Below are 24,914 nucleotides of genomic sequence, written 5' to 3'. Positions count from 1 at the left end.
TTGATGACTCTAAAGCTTTGACAAACTTCTATCGATGTGCGGTGGGGAATATATTCACTGTTTGAATGACGGCCTGGTGCCTTGAACACAATATCCAAAGCAGTAGATACAACCCAGTCCATCGCGGGTAAAGTCCTCCCACCATTGAGCACATCTGCACAAAACGTTGTGGCAGGAAAGCAGCATCCATTGTCAGGGACTCCCACCATCCAGGTCATGCTGTCTACTCGCTGCTGTCATCAGGAAGAAGGTAATAACTCATCTCTTTCTACCTTAGGCCATGAACTTATCAATTACCCCTGATGAGTTATTAACTTAAAACTTTCTGCATAATCACTCAAAGAGTTGAACTGCATGTGCATGTAACGAGAGCTGTATAACTCATCTCCTTCTACCGTAGGCCACGAACTTATCAGTCACCCATCTGTGGACACTTTCTGGAGGTCCAAGATCCGTATACTCCACTTCCGCTGGACTAAGTGTGTAAATATAGGAGGGGACTATGTTGAAAGATAAATGTGCTAGGTTTTCTAAAGTTGACTCCTTCTGCCTTAGGCCATGAACTTATCAATCACCCCATCGTATATGGATATATATATATGAAATAGTTAAATAAGGTGTGCAACATGGGTCCGATGTTCATTCAGAAATCGGATGACAGAGAGGAAGAAGCTGTTCCTGAATCGTTGAGTGTGTGCCTTCAGGCTTCTGTACCTCCTCCTTGATGGTAGCAATGAGAACAAGACATGTCCTAGGTGATGGGAGTCCTCAATGATAGATGCTGCCTTCTTTGAAGCACCGTTCCTTGAAGATGTCTTGAATACTATGGAGGCTAGTGTCTATGATGGAGCTGACTAAGTTTACAACTCTTCACAGCTTATTTCGATTCTGTGCAGTGATCTCTCCCCGCACCCTCCCCCCCATACCAGACAGTAATTCAGCCAGTTAGAATGCTCTCCATGTTGTGACTATCTCAAATCTCAAACTCTCAATGAAGTATAGCCACTGTCATGCCTGTAGTAGTATGGATATGTTGGATCCAGGATAGATCCTCAGATATATTGAACCCAGGAACTTGGAATTGCTCACTCTTTCCACTTCTGACCCCTCTATTGGACTGGTGTCTGTGACTTCATCTTACTCTTCTGAAGTCCACAATCAGTTCTTTGGTGTTACTGATGTTGAGTGCAAGGTTGTTGCTGCAACCCCACTCAACTAGCTGATATATCTCACTCCTCTGTGCCTTCTCATCACTATCTGAAATTCTGCCTACAATGTTTGTATTACTGAGAAGTATATTACGGAATACTCTTGTTAGTAACGTGGCTGAGTAACTTGGGGAATAGCAAAAGAAGGACAGTATTCGGTGACTTTGGATGTAGGATCATAAGACATAGGAGTAGAATTAGGTAATTCAATCAGTCGAGCCTGCTCTGCTATTCTATCATGGCTGATTTATTTACTCCCATTCTCTTGCCTTCTTCCCATTGCTTTTGACACCCCGACTAATCAAGAACCTATCGGCCTCCACTTTAAGTATACCCATTGGCTTGGCCTCCACTGCTGTCTATGGAAATGAACTCCACAGATTCACAACTTTCTGGTGAAAAATTGAAATCAAGTTTATTGTCATATGCATAAGTGTAATGAAAAGCTTACTTGAAGCAGCACCACAGGTGTGGTTGTCCATCGTGTCTGATGATGACAGGAAACCTGGGCCTGAGAGCTTTTAAAGTGGGAAAAGCCATTGCACTGGAGTAGTTACTCTCTCTTGACCTCAAAAGTCCAGGTCTAGTGATGTAAACAAGCATCACAAGCTGGGGTCATCCTTGGTTGCAGTGGATGACCATGATGTCTTGTGTGCCTTATTATGCCCTTGACTCTCCATGGCACATTGCCGTGCCACCTTCCTGGTCATTAGATCTCACTGTAGATCTCATCCGTCTAGTCCACTAGAGCTGACTTTGCCTGCTAGGACATGCATGTCCCTATCTCACCGGGGTATGAGACCCACCATTTACCCTCACTTGGTTTAGCCCATCTGTCAAAATGATGTACAGGGTGGTGCCACTGTCACATGCAAACAGCTGCTTGGAGCCATAGGTGAGAGCTGATTGTCCAGTGGGGACCAAAGTTGAGTGAACTGCCCCAGAATGGATAAGACAAGCTCCATTACCAGAGGTGCTACCCCTACCCGGACACCCCAAACACCACATGCATATAGCATTAAATATGCAACATTCGTGCAAAAGTTTTACAAGAAAGAATACAATTAGAACAAAAAAAATTGGTGTGCAAAGTGATCACAAAGTTGCAATTGTGAGTTAGCGATTAGGATTAGTGATTAGATTGGTTCAAGAACCCAAATATTTGAAGGTTTTGCGTAGCTGTTTTCAAACCTGGTGTTGTGGGACTTTGGGCTTCTGTACCTCCTGGCAGATGGTAGCTGTAAAAAGATGACATGGCCGAGATGGTGAGGATCTTTGATGATGGATGTTGCATTCTTGAGGCAGTACCTCCTATAGGTACTACCGGTGGTGGGGAGGGATGTGTTAGGCTGAGTACAATCCAGATTCTTATGGTTTTGCACGTTAGAAATGCAACCACATAGGATACTTTCAACTGGACTTCTGTAGAAGTTGAGTGTTTGATGACAAGCAGAACTTTCTTAACCTCCTAAGAAAGTAAAGATGCTGGCACACCTTCACTGTGTTTGTATCTGCGTGTGTATCTCACTTTAATGACTCTATCTCATTATTTTATGCTCTCGTTATTTAATGCTATTTATTTATATTTGCAACTGCACAGTTTGTTGTCTTTTGTACTCTGGTTGATCTTTCATTGATCTCGTTGAAGTTACTCTTCTATAGATTTGCTGAGTATGCCCACAAGAAAATTAATCTCAGAGTTGTATGTGGAGACATCTTTTTACTTTGATAATAAATTTACTTTGACTTTAATTTCTAAGTGCATAGTCCTGGTTTATCACAGTCTATACCAGAAGTTCTCAACCTTTTTTATACCATGGACCCCAACCATTAACTGAAGGGTCTGTGGACCCCAGGTTGGGAATCCCTGGTCTAGACCTTACATGCAGTTCCTTCTGACCTAATGTAGAAAGTTTCAAAAGATTAGATTAAAGATGGCCATTTTTGTCACATATACATCAAAGTACAATGAAATATGTTGTTTGTGTGAATGTCCAACACAGTTCGAGCATGTGTGGGGGAAGCTTGCTTACTGCATCAATATAGCATGCTCATAACTTATTAACCCTAACCCATACATCTTTGGAAACTGGAGCACCTGGAAAAGCCCATCCACTCATGGGGAAAACGTACAAACATTTTACAGACAGCGGCAAGAATTGAACTCTGGTTGCTCGTGTTGTAAAGCTTTACCCTAACCGTTATGCTATCATGCCATCTATCTCACCAGATTAAAATAGACTTGCTTTGTGTGGTGGTATTTATTATCTCGGGGTATCAATGAGCACTATGATGGCCTTCAAGAAATCTTACAGTGTACAGAGCAATGGAATACCCACCGCATAATCAGTTTTATGCCTTATAAATGTTCAGGTATAATTATTGCCTTTTGTACACCTGGGGAACAAAATTATAAATTGTTTTATTATTGTCACATGTACTGAGCTAAAGCCCCTGAGTAGGAGTGAAAATCTTAGTTCTGCCTGTCTTTCAGACAGTTCATTCCATCACATCAGTACATTGAGGTGGTGTCAATAATACATTATTGTTCAGAAGTCTTATGCACAAATGCGTATACAGTGGCATGCAAAAATTTGGAAGTAAAGTTCCAAAAGGTGTGGGGACCCTTTCTTGAATATTTTCAAAACTCCTAGACAGACTAAAGGTCCATTCTTTCTCCCTTTCCTCAGTCCATAAATCCCTGACCACTAGCATTTTTTGGTAAAACTCTTCAGACTCATATTTGTTATCGTACAACAGCCTATGTATTAGAAAAATACACCTTCTCTATACCAATGCAGCTCTGTGGGGACAAAGGTTCTGTTTAACCCTTTTTGCCAATGCATTAATGGCTTGGAGTTGGGGACTGGGGTGGGGGTGGGGTGATAATGTTTGTACTATGGGTACATCTCTTTCATGAATGTGAATTGTACATTTGTTATGCACTGCACAATTCTCCTTTACACTATGTTCTCTTTATTTAAAAAGATCAATAAAAGTATTGTCGAAAGAGAAAAAAAAGTTTGGGCACCCCGGTCAAAATTTCTTTTACTGTGAATAGTTAGTGAGTAAAAGATGAACTGATCTCCAAAAGTCATAAGGTCAAAGATGAAACATTCTTTTAAACATTTTAAGCAAGATTAGTGTATTATTTTTGTTTTGTACAATTTTAGAGTGAGAAAAGGAAAGGAGCACCATGCAAAAGTTTGGGCACCCCAAGAGATTTGAGCTCTCAGATAACTTTTACCAAGGTCTCAGACCTTAATTAGCTTGTTAGGGTTATGGCTTGTTCACAGTCATCGTTAGGAAAGGCCAGGTGATGCAAATTTCAAAGCTTTATAAATATCCTGACTCGTCAAACCTTGTCCCAAAAATTAGCAGCCATGGGCTTCTCTAAGCGGCTGCCTAGCACTCTGAAAATTAAAATAAATGATGCCCACAAAGCAGGAAAAGGCTATAAGAAGATAGCAAAGCATTTTCAGGTAGCCATTTCCTCAGTTCGTAATGTAATTAAGAAATGGCAGTTAACAGGAATGGTGGAGGTCAAGTTGAGGTCTGGAAGACCAAGAAAACTTTCTGAGAGAACTGCTCATAGGATTGCTAGAAAGGTAAATCAAAGCCCTTGTTTGACTGCAAAAGACCTTCAGGAAGGTTTAGCAGACTCTGGAGTGGTGGTGCACTGTTCTACTGTGCAGCGACACCTGCACAAATATGACCTTCATGGAAGAGTCATCAGAAGAAAACCTTTCCTGTGTCCTCACCACAAAATTCAGCATCAGATGTTTGCAAAAGAACATCTAAACAAGCCTGATACATTTTGGAAAAAAGTCCTGTGGACTGATGAATTTAAAATAGAACTTTTTGGCCGCAATGAGCAAAGGTATGTTTGGAGGAAAAAAGGTGCAGAATTTCATGAAAGGAACACCTCTACAAATGTTAAGCACGGGGGTGGATTGATCATGCATTGTGCTTGTGTTGCAGCCAGTGGCACGGGGAACATTTCACTGGTAGAGGGAAGAATGAATTCTATTAAATACCAGCAAATTCTGGAAGCAAACATCACATCGTCTGTAAAAAAAAACTGAAGATGAAAAGAGGATGGCTTTTCATCTTCATCTAAAATGAGCTTGCTTGGTGTTTCAGGGCTGGATGTGTCTACACCCGCACCATTCCCTGGCACTCCTCTGACACCTGTCCCACACCTCTCCCATGACACACCTCTTTTACCATTCCAAAAGTCCTTTGGTACTGCCAGATTTACAAACTTGCTGTCCACTCCACATTGACAAATACAGTACAATACTGTGTAAAAGTCATAGGCATCCTAGTGCTCGCTCGTGTGCTCCCTCACTCTCTCTCTCTCATACACACACACACAGAGTATCTCTCACTCTGAGACTTTTGCACAGTACTGTATAAGAACATAAGAAATAGGAGCAGGAGTCGGCCATCTGGCCCATCAAGCCTGCTCCGCCATTCAATAAGATCATGGCTGATCGAACCATGGATTCATCTCCATCTACCTGCCTTTTCCCATAACCCTTAATTCCCCTACTATGCAGAAATCTATTCAAGCTTGTCTTAAATACATTTACTTATTGGGCAGAGAATTCCACAGATTCATCACTGTTTGGGAAAAGCAGTTTCTCCACAAGTTGGTCCCAAATTTACTCCCCCAAATTTTGAGGCTAATGTTACGGTTACAGAGGAAGTGCAGTGGAGGCAGCCAATAAGGTGCAAGTCTATGTTTATGTAGATTGTGAAGTCCAAAGTCCATCTTATACAAGAGGTCTGATCAACTGTCTTATAACAGTGGGATAGAAGCTGTCTTTGAGCCTAATGGTACATGCTTTTTGGCCTTTATCTTCTCTCTGATGGGAGAAGAGAGAACGTCTGGAGAGGGTGCGGCCTTAGATAAAGCTGGCTGCTTTATTCGATAGTTTGCAACAGTCGAATAGGAGATGGTCTAACATGTCTCTGATAGTATTGCCGTCCCTCTGTACTGTTAGATTGAATTTTTAACACTTAAGTTTCTGCAGTCAGGGTTGAGCCCACGGCCTCTAACTCAGAGCAGTTTTGGGCCTCTTATCTGCATAAGGATGTGCTGGCACTGGAGAGGGTCCAGAGAAAGTTCATGAGAATGGTCCCAAAAATGAAAGGGTTAATTCACGAGGCACACTTGATGGTTCTAGGCCTGTATTCATGTGTGTTTAGAAGAATGAGCTGCGGAGGAGAATCTCATTGAAACTTAACGAATATTGAAAGGCCTAGATAGAATGGACGTGGAGATGCTTCCCTGAGTGGATGAGTCTAGGACCAGAGGGCACAGACTCAGAGTTGAAGGACATACCTTTAGAACAAAGATGAGGAGGAATTTCCTTAGCCAGAGGGTGGTGAATCTGTGGATGACTGTGGAAGCCAAGTCATTGGGTGTATTTAAAGCAGACATTGATAGGTTCTTGATTAGTAAGGGTGTCAAAGGTTACAGGGAGAAGGCAGGAGAATAGGATTGAGAGGGAAAATAAATCATCCATGATGGAATAGCAGAGCAAACTCAATGGCCCGAATGGTGTAAATTTCTCATGTCTTGAAGACTGATGCTGCCAGTTGTGACTATAATGAATTGATTGTCTGTATTCATACCTGTGTATTTATGAACAAGAAGGAGGATTTAGCCAATGTTTTATAAAACTGTGGAACAAATACTGTTGGTATCACATGCTCCTGAAGCCCCCTGGTTTGAAAGCTCTCTCGTTCATCCATTACTGTGTTTGTCCTTTTCCCTATGTATGTCCAGTCTCTCTCAGTTGAGGTCACAGAGACACAGGAAAATAGAAGGATGTAACAATGACTCTCTCCTTGTCATAGGTGACCTCACAAGTGTATGAGCTTTTTGGAAAAGACTTACTTGATGAATACTTTGGGTGGCTGAGACAATTCATGGTTAGTACATTTGCATGGTGCTGATTTTGTCCTCCTTGCTTTTGACACTGGGAATGAGTTTGTTTCCTATGGGTATTGTCTGCTTTGTCAGGAAGCCCCTTCTCCATTAGCCAGCTTCAGGTAATGTAAGTGTGCTGTTGGTGCAAAGGTGAGCTGAGACAAGGCTACCATAACCTGTGTCAGTGCCTACTCAAGCCTCGGAGCAGATATTGGAGGGGACATGAAGGCAGATTTCACCCCTCACCTTCCCATTCGCAAGATCAGATGTTCTGCACTGCCATAGAAAGAACCAGCTTAGCATTAGACACCAGTTCTGACCAGGGACAGAAGGGGGAAAGCTGTGGGCTCAAGAGCATTTCAGAGTCTTATGTCAAAATAGATTGGTTTATTACTTGAGATACAGTGAAGAGCTCCTGTTTGCATGCCATCCACATAGAGCGTTGTGTACATGAGTACATCGAGGTACACAATGCACGGGACATGGAGTTACTGTTACTGCGAAAGAATGGTGCAGGCAGACACGCAAAGTGAAAGGGCCACAATGAGGTGGATTGAGAGATCAAGAGTTCATCTTTATCCTTTGTCTGCTCGGCAGCAGAATGAAACTGCTTTTGAGCCTGGTGGTATCCGTCCTCAAGTGATTGAAAAGGTCAGGGTGTCAGGGCTGGAGGTGGTTCAGTACCACTCGTCTTGGCGCTGATCTGAGGATGTGGCCTGCAACCAACGGGCCCCTGAATCGGCTGCTGGCTTCGTGTCTGTGGATTCACTTTTGTGAACTTCAGTTCTAAATGCTCTTTGCTTTCTTTTATTGTTTGCACCATTTTTTTTCCCTCTGCACATTGGCTGTTCGACAGTGTTTTGTTTTAATGGTTTCTATTGGGTTTCTTCATTTTATTTATTTGTCTGCCTACCTATCTATCGACATGCAGTGTGGAGTAGGCCCTTCCAGCCCTTCGGGCTGCGCCATCCAGCAGTCCCCTGACTTAATCCCAGCCTAATCACGGGGCAATTTACCAACCAACTGGTACATCTTTGGACTGTGAGAGGAAACCGGAGCACCTGGAGGAAACCCACGCGATCAAGGGGAGGACGTACAAACTCCTTACAGGCAGTGGCGGGAATTGAACCTGGGTTGCTGGTATTGTAAAGCATTGTGCTAAGCACTATACTACTGTGCCAGCCACAGTTTTTTGGCTGCCTGCAAGTGGATGAATCTGAAGGTCGTATATACAGTCTTATTCGCGAATTATACCAACCGCGAATCGTGAAAACCCCGAAGTGCTCTTCCAGCACTTGTTGTTCGAGCATGTACAGACTTTTTTTCCTTGCCATTATTCCCTAAACAATGCAGTATAACAACCATTCTACATAGCATTTACATTGTATTAGCTATTATAATTAATCTAGAGATGATTTAAAGTATACGGGAGGATGTGCGTATTTTACTGTGGATCGGGATCGAAAAAATCGGAAGTTCTCTTACTATGTATGTCAACCTGAAATTGTTAACCTGCTCAGTTGAGGAAAAACACCAGAGACACGAAATTACCTCTGAAGCGGTTTTTATTCAGAGAGGAGTTCGCAGCCCCTCGCACTTCGGGCATAAGGTAGCCAACTCCCAATTTGTCGGTTTACAAAGGTCATACTTATATCCAAAAGCAGGGTACTACATTCGCAAATATGGTTACCGAGTATGGACACAAGCAAAACACTTGAAATAGGTATATAGCTTAAAATACTTTGCCGAACACATTGTCTTGTGGTCACAATGTTCCTCTTCTTTGTGGTTGCCACATGCTGTCTGGCATCTTATTTTAGCTACCTCTTCCCTGTCCTCCTACACTTCCCCAATGACGTATCCTCTCCCTGGTACTGTCTGCATATTTTGCTACACTTACCCCTCGCCCACCCCTTCTACACGTGCCCCTTACCCTCTTCACATTCTCATGTAAGTCGGAACAGGTACATCCAGTATTATTTAGCGTCAGTTAGTCAAATGTTTGTCTTCGTATATAGTATATATTTTACCTTTCTATGCATATAAAACACTTAAGAACGTATGTTTCAGTGCTGGGCTTGGGAACGGAATTTCCCGAGTTCGATCGAGTGACAGACCGCTCCCAAGTGTACTCTCCACTGTGCTGGGTTGACGTGGAGGATCAAAAGCCCAAAATCCAACAATTAAATCACTGCGTTGCTTAGTAATAATTGTAGCTTCCTTTGGGACAGAGCCTTTTTCACTTTATCCTTTATTCTGATCGTTGACCGACGTAGCCTAACACTTTTCCAATGACCAATGGTGTTTCACCTCTTTCCGATCGCTTTATTATTTCCACTTTATTTTCAATCGTGATCGTGATTATTTTCGTGAACAGAAACACTGTGGATTCAGAGTACTGCCGCCGGGTTCTAATGTCCACTGCACTGAGACAGGTTGAATAAGGGACTTGAGCATCTGCGAATTTTGGTATCCGCAAGGGGTCCCGGAACCAATCCCTCGCGGATAAGGAGAGCCAACTGTAGTATGGATAATGATAATAAATGTACTTTGAACTTTGAGTTTCTCCCTGATCTGGGGGGAGAGGGAAGAAGAGAGAACGTCCACAATGGGAGGTCCTTGATTACATTGGCGACTTTCCCAGAGCAGCGAGTGGTGCAAGCAGCCTCCGTTTAACATGTTGGCTGGTTTTTGTGATATGCCGATCTGTGTCCGTAGCTATCTGCGGTTTCTTGATGCATCTGGAAAAGATGGCTTCTCGATGTCTTCTATGGTTGTGGGGATACTTGCTTACTGCCTGTTACACCACTGGCATTTAGGGCAGCAGCAAAGCTCCTCCATGTCTGGTGGTGTTCAAGGCTTCCTTCGTCGTTTTCTCTACTGTCAGTCACACAGGTTTCAGGTACAGACTCAGGAATACCGTCGCACTCAGATGTAGCTGTGTTCTTCATTGCTGTTTCTGTAACAGTTTTGTTTCACCTGTCAGGGTTGTCAGCCGTGAACTGAACCCCTGAACCTGGAGGACTGGTGGACCACTCTTAGTCTGATCTCTACCCTTTGACCTGTTTGCCATGGTGACCCTACCAAGAGCCAAAGCATAAAGCCCTGACTCCAGCCAACATAGTTCTCTGGGTCACTGAGGAACGCAAGCCTCCAAACCCTACGGCAAACCGTGGAGGGGTTGTGTGGAAGCTGGGGGTACAATTGAACTTTTCATCAAGATGTGAATGATAGGCAAAATTTTTAAGAGTGAAAGGTCTAAGGCAGGTAGATGATTTGAGTTCGGTGTGTGTGGCTTGAATTTCCAGCATCTGCAGATTTCCTCGTATGAGATATAGTTTGTTGAGTGTAACAGAAATTTGAATACTTCACAATAGGGTTGGTATGACCAAAAGAGCAGTATTGGATTTACTTATGGTGACGTTACAAGCTCAGTAAACAAGAAGAAGGGTTTATTAATAAGATGAGATAGAAAACTGGAATTGTTTTATTATTGTCACACGTACTAAGAGACAGAAGTTTGTCTTGCATATTGTTCACAAGAGTCATATAGAAGTACAGCACAGAAGCAGGCCCTTTGGCCCATCTAGTCCATGCCAAAACCATTCACACTTCCTACTGTCGTTGACCTGGACCATCCATGTACCTATTCAAACTTCTCTTAAACATTGAAATTGAGCTTGCATGGACCATTTACACTGGCAGTTCATTCCACGCACTCATACTCTGAGTGAAGGAAGTTTTCCTTCAGATCCCCATTAAACTTTGTACCTTTAGCTCTTAACTCATGACTTCTGGTTGTAGTCCCACCCGACCTCAGTAGGGAAAGCATGCTTGCGTTTACCCTATCTATACCCCTCATAATTTTGTATACCTGTAACAAATCTCCCCTCAATCTTCTATGTTCTAAGGAATAAAGTTCTAACCTATTCAGTCTTCCCTTATAACTCAGGTCCTTCACATCCAGCAACATCCTTGTAAATTTTCTCTACACACTTTCAACCTTATTCACATCTTATTTACAGGTCAAATCATTATACAGTGCATCAAGGTGGAGCAAGTTAAAACAATAACAGAATAAAGTGTAACAGCTACAGAGAAAGTGCAGTGTAGGCAGGCAATAGGGTGCAAGATCATAACGAGGTAGATAGTATGGTCAAGGTTTAATTGTCTTCTGTAATATTGGGGTAGACACTGTCCTTAAGCCTGGTGGGTGATACATGTTTTCAGGCTTTTATGTCCTCTGCCCAGTGGAAGAGGGAAGGAGAGCGAATGTCGGGGTGGGTGGGGTTTTTAATTATGCTGGCCGCTTCACAGAAGCAGCAAACTGTAGACCGGGTCCATAGAGGGGAGGCTGGTTCCTGTGATGTGCTAAGCTGTGTCCACAACTCTCTGCAGTTTCTTGCAATTGTGTGCAGAGCAATTGCCATCCCAAACTGTTACACATCCAGATAGGATGCTTTCTGTGAGGCAATACCTAAAAATTGTTGCGTGGCCATGGGGACATGCTGACTTTCTTTAGGCTCCTGAGGAAGTAGAGATATCACCTCTGCATGGTTGGACCAGAACAGGTTATTGGTGATGTTCACGCCTTAGATTTGAAACTGTTAAACTTCAAGACTACGAATGTAGACAGGAGCATATGCACCCTTGTGAAATTAGTGACCAGTCCTTTTGTTTTGTGGACATTCACAATCAGAATCAGGTTTAATGTATCTACGCATGTCATGAAATTTGTTGTCTTTATGACAGCAATATGTACCTCCTTCCTGGTGGTAACGATGAGAACAAGTATGACCTGGGTGATGGGGGTCCTTAATGATGGATGCTGCCTTTTTGAGGCACCGCTCCTTAAAGATGTCCTGGGTACTACGGAGGCTAATGCGCTTGATGGATCTAAGTTTACAACTCCCTGCAGCTTACTTTGATCCTGTGCAGTGTCTCCCCCACCCCACCCACATACCAGACGGTAATGCAGACAGTTAGAAAGCTCTCCATGGTACATCTGTAGAAATTTGCGAGTCTCTTTGGTGACATACCAAATCTCCTCATTGAGGGAAAGGTTGTTGTCATTGCAACGTTAGTATGCCCTCTAATACCTTCCTGTACTCCAACTCTTCATTATTTGAGATGTAGTCCACTACAGTGGTGTGATCTGCAAACTCGTAGATAGTTAGAGCAGAATTTGAATGTGCGGGGAGTAGAGCCGGGGCTGAGGACATAATCTGATTGAACACCAGTGTTTGGAATAATTGTGGCAGGGGTGTTACTGCCTGTCCTTTACTGACTGCGTATTGTCAGTCAGGAAGTCAAAGATCCAGTTGCAGAGGGAGCTGTTGGCTCCCAGGGTCTGCAGTTCAGTGATGAGTTTGTTTGGAGTTAAGGTACTTAAGGCGGAGCTGTAGTCATGAAATATCAGCTGAGAAGGAGGCTTATTTAGAGCATTATATCACTATCGTGAATGAGTCTTTCCATATGCCTTAATGGCAGATCACCTAGCAAATGCTCAAAAATCATCCTGAGATAACCAAAGATGTGTCATTTCTGCCATACTTGTTTATTAAAACTCATAGAGCAATCCCATTCCCCAGTAATTTTCCCTGTTCCCTATACCCCCCATGTTCTCATCAACTCTCCCCAGATGCTAACATACATCTACACACCAGGGGCTCTTCCCAGCAGCCTACTGCTGCACATGGCTTTCGATGTGGGTTCAAAAATGGATCAGGTGGTTCAATTTAATATCAGAGAAGGTATACAGTATACAAGCTGAAATTCTTAACTCTTCACAGGCAACCACAAGACAGAAACCTCAAAGAATGAATGATAGAAACATCAAACCTCCAAAGCCTACCATTCCCCCACTTACACTAGCAGAAGCACTGCCCCCCCCCCCCCAAACTCGTCACGTGCAGCCTCGGAGGTAGGGATTGCTGGAGTGATAAGCAGCTTCTCAAGTAACTGTCGTGATAGGCCATAGTTGGTTCTGAGTTGTAGCTTTGTATTAGTATTGTCTGTTTGTGGTGTGCTGTGTCATATGATGTGGGTAATCATGGTCTTTCCATGACCGTGATTGTTCTTGGCAATTTTCTTTTACAGAAGTGGTTTGCCATTTCCTTCTTCCGGGCAGTGTCTTTATAAGATGGCTGAGCCCAGCCATTATCAATACTCTTCAGAGATTGTCTGCCTGGTGTCAGTGGTTGCATAACCAGGACTTGTGATATGTATCGGCTGCTCATACGACCATCCACCGCCTGTTCCCATGGTTTAATGTGACCCTGATCACGGGGCTAAGCAGGTGCTACACCTTGCAGGACAGCGGAGAAAAGGAATGCCTTACACCTCCTTACACCCCACCACCTGATGTATTAGTATAGGGGCATTAGAAGAAATGGGACTGTGGAGGATAAATCGGTTTGGGGGATGCCATGATCTGGTTGAAGGGTGATGTTCTCTTGAGAGCAGAATGTCATTCTCACCTATAATCTGTGATGTTCTGCACTGAGATCCACAGCAAATGATCACAGGCTCACTTTGCTCGTAGTCATTTGTGGGGCCAGTAAATCAAGTGGTGGCAGGAGGTGGAGGAAATTCAGAACCCAAGTTGCCATTAGTAACCTGCATAGAAGCTTCAGCTGCTGATTACTGCCTGCTCTTGTAAAATATTGGCTGGACAATTTAATAGCGATGTAATGCGAAATCTTCCTTGAGAACAGAACACATTTGCTTACCACATTGAAGGCAATACATAAGCTGCAGATTTTATTGGGGTAGGAACTGCCTGACTTCTTTCTTCCCCACAGATATCTGCCAGGAGTGTTTAATATGTCCACACAGCCGTGTTATGAGCGAGGAAGAGTTATGGCACTGACAGCTTTTTTTTTGCTACTTGCAGGACCAAAGACATAGAGTCACACTGAAGCGACACCGGTAGCCTTGTTCAGGACGGACTTATCTGGCTTTAGACCATTTTGCAGGTAAGTTTAGTGTGGTTGATTGAGTGAGTCAGAGCAAAAATGATTGGGAAGGTGAACTGGTGACAAAAAGGAGTACCTGGTGACTTCACCAAACTCAGTTCGTCCTGAAGATGATCGCAGCCACTTGTAATGTAGAGAGTGCGCATTTAATAGCTACGTAAACCTAACCTAGCCTCAAACATGTTCCCCCCCCCACCCCCCGGCCACACACACACTGCTGGCCCCAAACACTGCCCCAATCCTAAACCCACCTCCTAATCCTAAACAAATCCCTTTACACTAAGCAACACCCTATAGCCCTGAGCAATACCCCATTAACCCTAATTAACCCCCACTAAACACGTCCTAACACTAAGCAACACCCCTAACTCGTAGCCCCTCCACTTCTACCACACATGCATTCTCACGCATATAATTCTAAGTAAATCCCCAACCTCAAACCCCCTGACCATTCTCCTCCACCATGCACACACAAGATTTGGCAATACCTAACACCTCTCTCTCACAGTTAGTAAGATCATCACCATTACACGTTGTGACATATGACGTATTCGGGCAGGTGAGGCTTGTCAGCCTTGGACAGCAGCCTGCCTGAGAGAAGGAAAACTCTGGTTTTAACCCTCCGCTGCCTTGCGGCCATACCCACCCATGGGAAAGGCTTCGTGAGTAAACCCTGAGGAAGAAATCCGGAGCCAGGGCCCCTAAGGCAGTTTGATGTTGTTTACAGCTTCACTCTGGCAACCTCTGCGATGACACTGATGCCAAACTGTATTGGTGCTTGCCCTTCCCTTGGTCTCCATCAGTGACGTGGAGGGGGGAACCCGCTGCATGGGCAACAGCCGGTTCTTCAAATCTTCCCTCCCAGGCTTGAGAGGACACAGTCCACCAGAAGCACAAACCCGTGATTCCTGGGATCGAAGGGTGCCTGCTACATATGACGTAGGCAATTGTGGTCTTCTTTCTCCTTCTTTTCCAGTCCTGATTTAGAGTTTCAACGTGCAATGTTAACTGTTTGTTCCCCTCCATAGATGCTGCCTAACCTGCTGAGCTCCAGCATTTTGTTTGCATTTCTCTGGATTTCCAACATCTGTAGAATTGATACTGCCTGTGGAGTCATACAGCATGGAAACAGGCCCTTTGGCCCATCTGATTCATGCCAACCAGCAAACCCATCTAAGCTGGTCCCATTTGGTCCATATCCCTCTAAATCGGGGTACCCAACCATTTTAGTACCATTAAGCAAGGGGTCTGTGGACACTAGGCTGGGAACCCCTGCTCTAAACAGTTCCTATCCTTGTACCTGTCCAAGTGTCTTTAAACATACACAAAGTGTTGGAGGAACACAGCAGGTCAGTCAGCATCGATGGAAGAGAAGAAAGAGTCGACATTTCAGACTGAGACTATTCATCAGGACTGGAAAGGAAGGGGGAAGAAGAGGAGGTGGGGGGGGTGGGGAAGGAGTATGAGTTAGAAGGTGAAAAGTGAGCCAGGTGGGCGGGTGGGGTGAAGGTAGGTTGCTGGGGGAGAGAGATGAAGTGAGAAGCTTGTTATTTTATTTAAAGAGAGACAGCGCGGAATTGGGCATTCCCGCCCTTCGAGCCTTGTGACCCAGCAACCCCCTCCCCCATTTAATCCCTGCCTAATTATGGGATAATTTACAATGACCAATTAACCCACCAACCAGTACATATTTGGACGGTGGGAGGAAACCAGAGCACTCAAAGGAAACCTACACAGTCACAGGGAGGGCATACAAATTCCTACAGTGGCGGGATGGGGGGAAAGAAGCAGAGCTGAAGAAGGAGGAAGCTGATGGAGGGGAAAGAGGACCATGGGAGAAAGGTAAGGAAGGCAGCTGTCACAAGTTGTTATTAATGTAGCCTTCTCAACCACTTCCTCTGGCAGCTTGTTCCTTTACCAGACCATCCTCTGAGTGAAGAAGTTTCCCCTGATTCCTACTGAAAATCTCCGTCATCTTAAACCATTGCGGTCTAACTTACGATTCCCCAACTGTTAGAAAATAATTGTTTCTTAGTTCTGTTTCCAGTGGTGAAATACTGCTGGGCCTGTGCTGATGCCATGGTCTTCAATTTCCATTCCAGTGGAATATCGGAATCTGTCAAATCTGGGTTTGGAACCATGAGCTCGGTCGCTGTGCTTACACCAGAGAGCTTTGCTGAGCATCGTAGTGGATTGGGAGACCAGGAGACCAGAGGTAAGTGGCTGGGACTCTCTAGAAAGAAAGTGAGCAACATTGGTACTTGGTCACCATCCTCATTCTCATCCCCAGTGCTTCCAAGTGAAAGGGAGGCTGAAGATCGCGTGGATCTTCCACTGCTAAAGTATGCTTAAAGGCTTTACGTTACAAATACATTCATGATGAAGCATCATTTATATATTGTTGGGAGCTCCATGTGTGGGCTAGTGACTGGATTCAGGACCAGAGTCAGATTTAACATCACTGACATATGTCAGCCCACAGCCTCCTCTTGTGCAATGATGAGGCCAGTCCTCAGGGTGGAGGAGTAGCACCATATATTCCATCTGGGTGGCCTCCAACCTGATGGCATGAATATTGATTTCTCCTATCAGTTAAAAAAATCCCTCCTCCTTCCCTCTCCTTCTATTCCCCACTTTGGACTCTTACCTCTTTCACCTGCCTATCATTTCCCCTTGGATCGCTCCTCCTTTCTCCGATGGCCCACTCTCCTCTCCAATCAGATTCCTTCCTCTCCAGCCCTTTACCTTCCCCACCCACCTGGCTTCACCTATCACCTTGCCCCCTTTTCCTCTTTCCCCTACCCCCACCTTTTATTCTGGTGTCTTCCCCCTTCCTTTCCAGTCCTGAAGAAAGGTCTTGGCCTGAAACGTCGAGTGTTTACTCATTTCCATAGATGCTGCCTGACCTGCTGAGTTCCTCTAGCATTTTTTATGTGTTGTCATGGAATTTGTTGTTTTGCAGAATCAGTACAGTGCAATACATAAAATATTCTATAAATTATAATAAGAAATGCACAAATACACACAGATATCTATTTATACATATTTATCTCTTTCTAATAAGCAGTAACAAAATAATAAGTAATAAGAGAGCAAAAATAATGAGCTAGTGTTCATGAACTAATCAGAAACCTGATGGCAGAGAGGAAGTAACTTGCTAAAACCTTGAGTGTGGATCTTCATGCTGCTGTACCTCATCCCTGATGGTAGCGATGAGAAGAGAGCATGTTCTGGGAGATGGGGCCCTGAGCTTCAGAGTGGTGTGGGATGGGCTTTACAGACCTGTGGATCTTTGGGATGTCCTAAAGTACCTTTGAAGCCACTAAGTAATTCTAATGTGTGGTCTGCAGTATTGGAAGTAATGCCGTTGTTTGTGCATAGAAAGCCCCATGGAAAACAATGTATTGATGACTTTTCAAGTGATGTTAGTTGACAGATTGTACAAGGTGGCATGTGATGGGGGAGGGGGTGAAGTGAAAAGCTGGGATGTTGATTGATGAAAGAGATAAAGGGCTGGAGAAGGGGGAGAATCTGATTCTCCATTCCCCATTCTTTTTTCCCCTCTCTCATCTTATCTCCTTATCTGCCTATCACCTCCCTCTGGTGCTCCTCTCCCTTTCATGGCTTTCTGTCCTCTCCTATCAGATGCCCCCTTCTCCAGCCTTTTTATCTCTTTCACCAATTAACTTCCCAGCTCTTTGCTTCACCCCTCCCCCTCTCCCAGTTTCACCTATCACCTTTCCCCTTGTACTTCTTCCTCCCCTCCCCACACCTTCTTATGCTGACTTCTGTCGTCCTTTTCAGTCCCGATTAAGGGTAATGGCCCAAAACGTCGTCTGTTCAGTCTTTTCCATAGATGCTGTCTGGATTGATGAGTTCCTGCAGCATTTTTTGTGTGTTGCTTTATATCCATAACCTTCTGACTGGTGAATCCTGGTGGCATAGCCCTGGACTCCATCTCTTTAGAGTTCTTCTAAGTGATGGCTTATAAATACCAGCTCACAGGTCCTGATCCCACTGTAATGTGTATGGGATCAGAGCACACCAAAATCTGCACTGGCTGTACTGTTTCTGTACAATCACCTTTTAAATTTGAATTCACATCAGTCATGTCAAACATGCAGTAAAGTAGCATCTGTGTGTGTCGCTCTGATCTCGAAACTCAATTCCAAAAGAACCGCTTTATCTCTGGAGTGAAGGAGATATGGTGAGAATGTGGGCGGTCCTAGAGTGCTCTTATACCTGTCCTTGGGAAGATTTGCTGGTACAGCACAGGAACAGGCCATTCAGCCCACAATGCTGTGTCAAACCAATTAAATTAGTAATCTAATGGCCAATTAAACCAATCCCTTCTGCCTACACAATGTCCATATTCTTTAATTTTCCTGTGCCTATCTAAACATTTCTTAAAAGTCCCTAACGCATCTGCCTCTACCACCGCCCCAGGCAGCACATTCCAGACACCCCCACTCTCTGTGTTTAAAAAAAACTCACCCCTCACATTCACTTTAAGCTAGCCCCCTCTCACCTTAAATGTATGCCTCTAGTATTAGGCATTTCAACCCTGGGAAAAAGATTACTGTCTGTCTACTCTATCTATGCCTTTTATAATCTTAAAAACCTCTAATATATCTCCCCTCAGTTTCTGCCTCTCCAGAGATAACAATCCAAGTTTGTCCAGATTTTCATGATAGCACGCCCTCTAAACCAGGCAGCATTTTGGTAAACCTCTTCTGCAGCCTCTCCAAAGCCTCAACAAGCTGAGTTACATGCTCCCAATTAACTCAAGTTGGGTCTTTGTGAGAAGGGTGTGGGATATTGAGGCACCAAGTGTGAATGAAGTAGGAGTTTTAAATTCACACTCACACAACGGAGGGTGGGGAGTGCACTTTAGATAGAATGGTCCCCGTACCCTTCTCTTCCCTTTTAAGTGCAGTGCCTGTCTGCGCTGCTCATGCCCGTTGATGGTTGTCACCTGTCTGTTTGCAGGTGGAGTGCCAGAGGACGAAGCTTATATCCCGACGTATCTGGAAGCTTTCCCTCCCCTCCCTGAGAAGGGAGCGCCAGGGGACAAGTCCGGTGAGCCAGTTGGAGCATGGAGCAAAATCCGACCAATCAAGTCCTCGGTAATCACACAGGTATGCAACAGGTTTGGAATTTTTCTTCCTTAAAGAAGGCCTCTGCACTCAAGCAATCTCTGTCTTTCTCGATGGTGAGAGAGAGTCTGCTGCTTTTCGAGTCAGGGAACTCCGACAAGTGATGCAGCAGATTGTAACATTGAAACAGCGAGCTGTTAGCCTCCCCCCTCACTGCGGCAGGAGCAATATCTCTCTCCCTCCAGAGTCAGAGAGAGAGCCTATTGAGGATGTCGAAGTGTTGGGATAGACAGTGATTTTTGATGGACTCCAGATCATAGTGTCTATCGGCATGCTGTTACTTGCATGGTGGGTAGTTGGGGCTGGTGCTTTTTGCTGGAACAGTTGTGGGGAGGGTTGATGGTTTTGTTGTGTTTCCCATGGGAGGGGGTAATGGGAGCTTTGGGGTTCTAACCTTTTTCTGCCATTCATTCTTTGGGTTTTTTTGTCTTTTTTTGTGGATGTCTGTGAAGAGTAAGGAATCCTGGTTGTATACTGTATAATTCTCTGATATTAAGTTGAATCATGAACTATTGTAGAAAACTTTTAATATTTAAGGACTTTGCAAATATCTGTAAAGTGTAAAACAACAAAAAAATTGCACACAGCAGTCTCGCAAGCAGTTAATGACTAGATTGCCTGTCTCTGTTGCTATTGATTAAGCATCATTAAGCAATGCTATTGATAAGCATTGACCAAGACACCATGGATTTCATGGAGATCTTACACAAAAGTCTAAGTAAATTTATTATCAAAGTTCATACACTTAATACCCACTTTATTAGGTATACCATAATGTAAATATCTAATCAGCCAATCGCAGGGCAACAACTCAATGCATAAAAACATGCAGATATGCTGACCAGCTTCAGTTGTTGTTCAGACCAAACGTTAGAATGGAGAAGAAATGTGATCTGTGACTATGATCATGGAACGATTGTTGGTGCCAGGCAGGGTGGTTTGAGTATCTCAGTAACTGCTGAACTCCTGGGATTTTCACACAACAGTCTCTAGAGTTTACAGAGAATGGAGTGAGAAACAAAAGACATCAAGTGAACGACAGTTCCGTCAGAAGAATTGCACCCTGCATCTATAGAGGTTTGTCAAAGTTTGTTGTGAAATACTAAATTTATGAAAACTTCTAAGAAAGCAGAGGCGCTTTTTATGTGATAGCATTGATGCTGGTCCCAGGATTGATCTTCTGATACAAAAAAATGCCAAGGAATTTAAAGTTACTGACCCTGTCTATCTCCAGTTCTCTAATTAGATCTGGCACATGGACCTTCCTCCTGCAGTCAACAATTAACTCTTTGGCTGAGTGACAAAATAGTGTTGCTTTCATGAGGTAATTGAATTAGGCATCTCCCATCAGCATGGCGTTCCCTCACTGGAACTGTCAACCTGGATTACATGCTCAAGACTGGAAAGGGATTAGAGCTCTGACCATATTCAAAGGGAGAAGTATCTCCTACTGAACTGTGTTTTCAGACACTCAGACAGACATACTTTATTGAACCCGATGAAATTGAGTTTCGTTACAGTCGCACCAACCAAGAATAGTGTAGAAATATAGCAATATAAAACCATAAGTAATTAAATAATAAGTAAATTATGCCAAGTGGAAATAAGTCCAGGACCAGCCTATTGGCTCAGGGTGTCTGACACTCCGAGGGAGGAGTTGTAAAGTTTGATGGCCACAGGTAGGAATGACTTCCTATGACGCTCAGTGTTACATCTCGGTGGAATGAGTCTCTGGCTGAATGTACTCCTGTGCCTAACCAGTACATTATGGAGTAGATGGGAGTCCTCGTCCAAGATGGCATGCAACTTGGACAGCATCCTCTTTTCAGGCACCACCGTCAGAAAGTCCAGTTCCACCCCCACAACATCACTGGCCTTACGAATGAGTTTGTTGATTCTGTTGGTGTCTGCTACCCTCAGCCTGCTGTCCCAGCACACAACAGCAAACATGATAGCACTGGCTACAACAGGCTCGTAGAACATTCTCAGCAGATGTTAAAGGACCTCAGTCTCCTGAGGAAGTAGAGACAGCTGTGACCCTTCTTGTAGATAACCTCAGTGTTCTTTTGACCAGCCCAGTTTATTGTCAATTCGTATCCCCAGGTATTTCCATTCAGTTTTCATTCACAGAACCAATGCAGCCTTACTCAAGTTCCAAGCAATGTTACAACCGCCATCAGAATTGTGTTTTATATCACTGGCATACATTGTAAGATCTGTTGTTTTTGTGACAGCAGTACATGGTAGAATCAGAATCAAGTTTATTATCACCGGCACATGGTGTGAAATTTGTTAACTTAGCAGCAGTAGTACAATGTCATACATGATAATATAGGAAGAAAACCAGAAATAATATAATTTTCTAAAAAAATCTATAAATTACATTTATGTGTATAGGGTGCAGAAGAGGTTTACCAGGATGCTGCCTGGTTTAGAGGGCATATGCTGTCATGAGAGGCTGGATACACTTGGGCTGTTTTCTCTGAAGTGCTGGAGGCTGAGGGGAGATCTGATAGAGGTTTACAAGACTATCTGAGGTATAGATAGAGTAGACAGGAAGCATCTGTTTCCCAGGGCTGCAAAGTCTAATACCAGAGGCCATGCATTGAAAGTGGGAGGGGGTAGGTTCAAAGGGATAAGTTTTTTCCTCAGAGAGTGGTAGATACCTGGTATAGTGGTAGAGGCAAAAACATTAGAGGCTTTTAAGAGACGTTTGGACAGGCACATGGATGTGAGGAAGATGGAGGAATATGGACATGGTGCAGGTAGGAGGGATTAGTGTTTGGGTGTTTTTGATTTGCTTTTTAGCCAGTACAATACAACACTGTGGGCTGAATGACTTGTGCCTGTGTGGTACTGTTCTATGTTCTAAGCTGTTCCTGAAACGTTGAGTGTATGTCTTCAGGCTCCAGTACATCCTTAGTCGTAACAATGAGAAGTGGGCATGTCCTGGCTGGTGAGGTCCTTGAAGAAGGATACCGCCTTTTTAAAGTATCCTCAACACTGGGGAAACTAGTGTCCATGGACCTGGCTGAGCTTACAACTTCCAGCAGTTTTTTCTGATCCTGTGCAGTGGCCTCTCCATATCAGATGTTGCAACCAGTTGGAACATCTGAAGAAATTTCTGAGTGTCTTTAGTGACATAGCAAGTCTCCTCATAATCCTAATGAAGTATATTTGCTACCATGCTTTCTTTGTAATTGCACCAATATGTTGTCTAGCACTAGCTCTTCTCTGCAGGCAGAAATGACCACATTATCATCCACCAATGCCTCAGGCCATAAGCATCAGATGTGACTGAGTTGCTAGTGGTTAAAAGAAAGATTAGCTTTATTTATCATATGTACATCACAGCAGACAGTGAAATGTGTCATTTCTGTTAAATCATATCAACGTGCATTGTGCAGGGCAGCCTGCAAGTACATTTGTTGAGAAGTCATAATATTGTTCTGCTTTTTTTAGTTCAGAGCAAGTTGGGCTGACAGTCCAGTACAGTGATGAAAGAGTGTTGCATTGTTCAAGGCCCCAACTCACACATGAAGGTTAAACTAAGGCCCAGTCTACCTTTGTCTTGCTGACTTTATCCACAGATACATCCACAGCTTCTTTCGGTCCTTTGCAGTAGCACCCCCCATACCAAACAGTGATGTAGTCTGTCAGAATGCTCTCCATGGTACATCTGTAGAAGTTTTTGAGTGTGTTTGTTGACATGCCAATCTCTTCAAACTCCTAATGAAGTATAGTCACTCTCTTCCCTTCTTTATAGCTGCATCGATATGTTGGGACCAAGTTTAGTCCTCAGGGCTGTTAACACCCAGGAACTTGAAACTACTCACTCTCTCCACTTCTGATCCCTCTATAAGGATTGGTATGTGTTCCTTCGTCTTACCCTTCCTGAAGTCCACAATCAGCTCTTTTGTCTTAATGACATTGAGTGACAGGTTGTTGCTGCGGCACCATTCCACTAGTTGGCATATCTCACTCCTGTACGCCCTCTCGTACACCTGAGATTCTACCAACAATGGCTGTATCATCAGCAGATTTATAGGTGGTATTTGAGCTATGCCCAGTCACACAGTCATGGGTATAGAGAGAGTAGAGCAATGGATTAAGCACACACCCCAGAGGTGCACCAGTGTTGACCATCAGCAAGGAGGAGATGTTATCAACAATCCGCACAGATTGTGGTCTTCTGGTTAGGAAGTCGAGGATCCAATTGCAGAGGGATGTACAGAGGTCCAGGTTCTGCAACTTCTTAACCACAATTGTGGGAATAATGCTAGTAAATGTTCAGCTGTAGTCAATGAACAACATCCTGACATAAGTGTTTGTGTTGTCCAGGTGGTCTAAGGCCGTGTGAAGAGCCCTTGAGATTATATCTCCCGATGACTTCTTGTGGTGACAGGCAAATTGCAGTGGGTCCAGGTCCTTGCTAAGGCAAGAATTATGTATTCTTCAATCTTCAGTTGTTACGCTTCATGACCTATCTATGTCAAACTTCTTGAAACTTGTGCACTTTTCTAACTGAAGTACAGAGGTTAGCACAAAGCAAGATCTGACCATAGGTCACAAGGTCTCTCTTGGAAGCAGAGGATATGATAATTCATCACATTACACATCATACGATTATCAGGGTGCATATCCTTTCATTCACTACTACAGTCACACTCCTTATAGCACAAAACAGGTTTTTCTTTAAAATCAAAGACAGAAACAGAAGTAAGCAAGATTTACACTCTGTGGCCACTATTAGGGGCAGGAGTGTATCCCAGTGTGGTCTTCTGCTGCTGTAGCCCATCCACTGCAAAGTTCAACATGTGCATTCAGAGATGCACACCCCTGTAGCAACGCATGGTTATTGGAATTACCGTCACCTTCCTGTCAGTTTGAACCAGACTGGTCATTCTCTGACATCTCTCATTAACAAGACATTTTCACTCACAGTTTTTTTGTTTCTTGTACCATTCTCTGTAAACTCTAGCGACAATCTAGCAAAAATCCCAGCAGATCAGCAGTTTCAGAGATACTGAGGGTGGCAAGTCAGCATAGTGGTTGGCACAACACTGTACAGTACAGACAGCCCAGGTTCAATTCCTGCTGTTGCCTGTAAGGAGTTTGAATGTTCTTCATGTGATCGCGTGGGTGTCCTCCAGGTGCTCTGGTTTCTGCCCACAGTCCAAGGGCATACCAGTTTGTAGGGTAATTGGATGTTGTAACTTGTCCCATGATTAGGTTAGGAATTGCTGGGTGGTGTGGCTCAAAAAGCTTATTCCATGCTGTACCTCAATAGGTGCATTTAATATCAGAGGAATGTATATAATATATACCCTGAAATTCGTTTTCTTCGCAAACATCTACAAAAACAGAGGAGTGCCCCAAAGAATGAATGACAGTTAGAACCCCAACTCCCCCTCCCACACACAAGCAGCAGCAAGGCGACCATCCCCTCCCACCCCCCACCAGCAGAAAAGCATCGGCACCCTCCACCGAGCACTCAAGCATATAGCAAAGCATCAGCAAAGACACAGACTTGCAGTACCCCAAAACTACTCGTTCACCTGATAATTCAACATGCCATCGTGTGTGTGTGTGTGTGTGTGTGTGTGTGTGTGTGTGTGTGTGTGTGTCTCTC

General features: G+C 43.9%; 1 protein-coding gene across 1 annotated transcript in view; it reads left to right on the top strand.

The window, feature by feature from the left end:
* LOC132396939 (vigilin-like) overlaps nt 1-24,914 on the top strand; it is a 192,630-nt gene that overhangs the window by 51,634 nt on the left and 116,082 nt on the right. The window contains exons 2-4 of the mRNA XM_059975068.1: nt 14,045-14,126; nt 16,229-16,341; nt 19,116-19,264. Coding sequence (XP_059831051.1) covers nt 16,266-16,341; nt 19,116-19,264 — 225 coding nt within the window. The 5' untranslated portion in view covers nt 14,045-14,126; nt 16,229-16,265. The remainder of the gene's footprint in view (nt 1-14,044; nt 14,127-16,228; nt 16,342-19,115; nt 19,265-24,914) is intronic.

This window comes from Hypanus sabinus, chromosome 7 (assembly GCF_030144855.1).
Source record: "Hypanus sabinus isolate sHypSab1 chromosome 7, sHypSab1.hap1, whole genome shotgun sequence".
NCBI classification, from domain to species: domain Eukaryota; kingdom Metazoa; phylum Chordata; class Chondrichthyes; order Myliobatiformes; family Dasyatidae; genus Hypanus; species Hypanus sabinus.
This window is presented reverse-complemented; position numbering and strand designations above follow the sequence as displayed.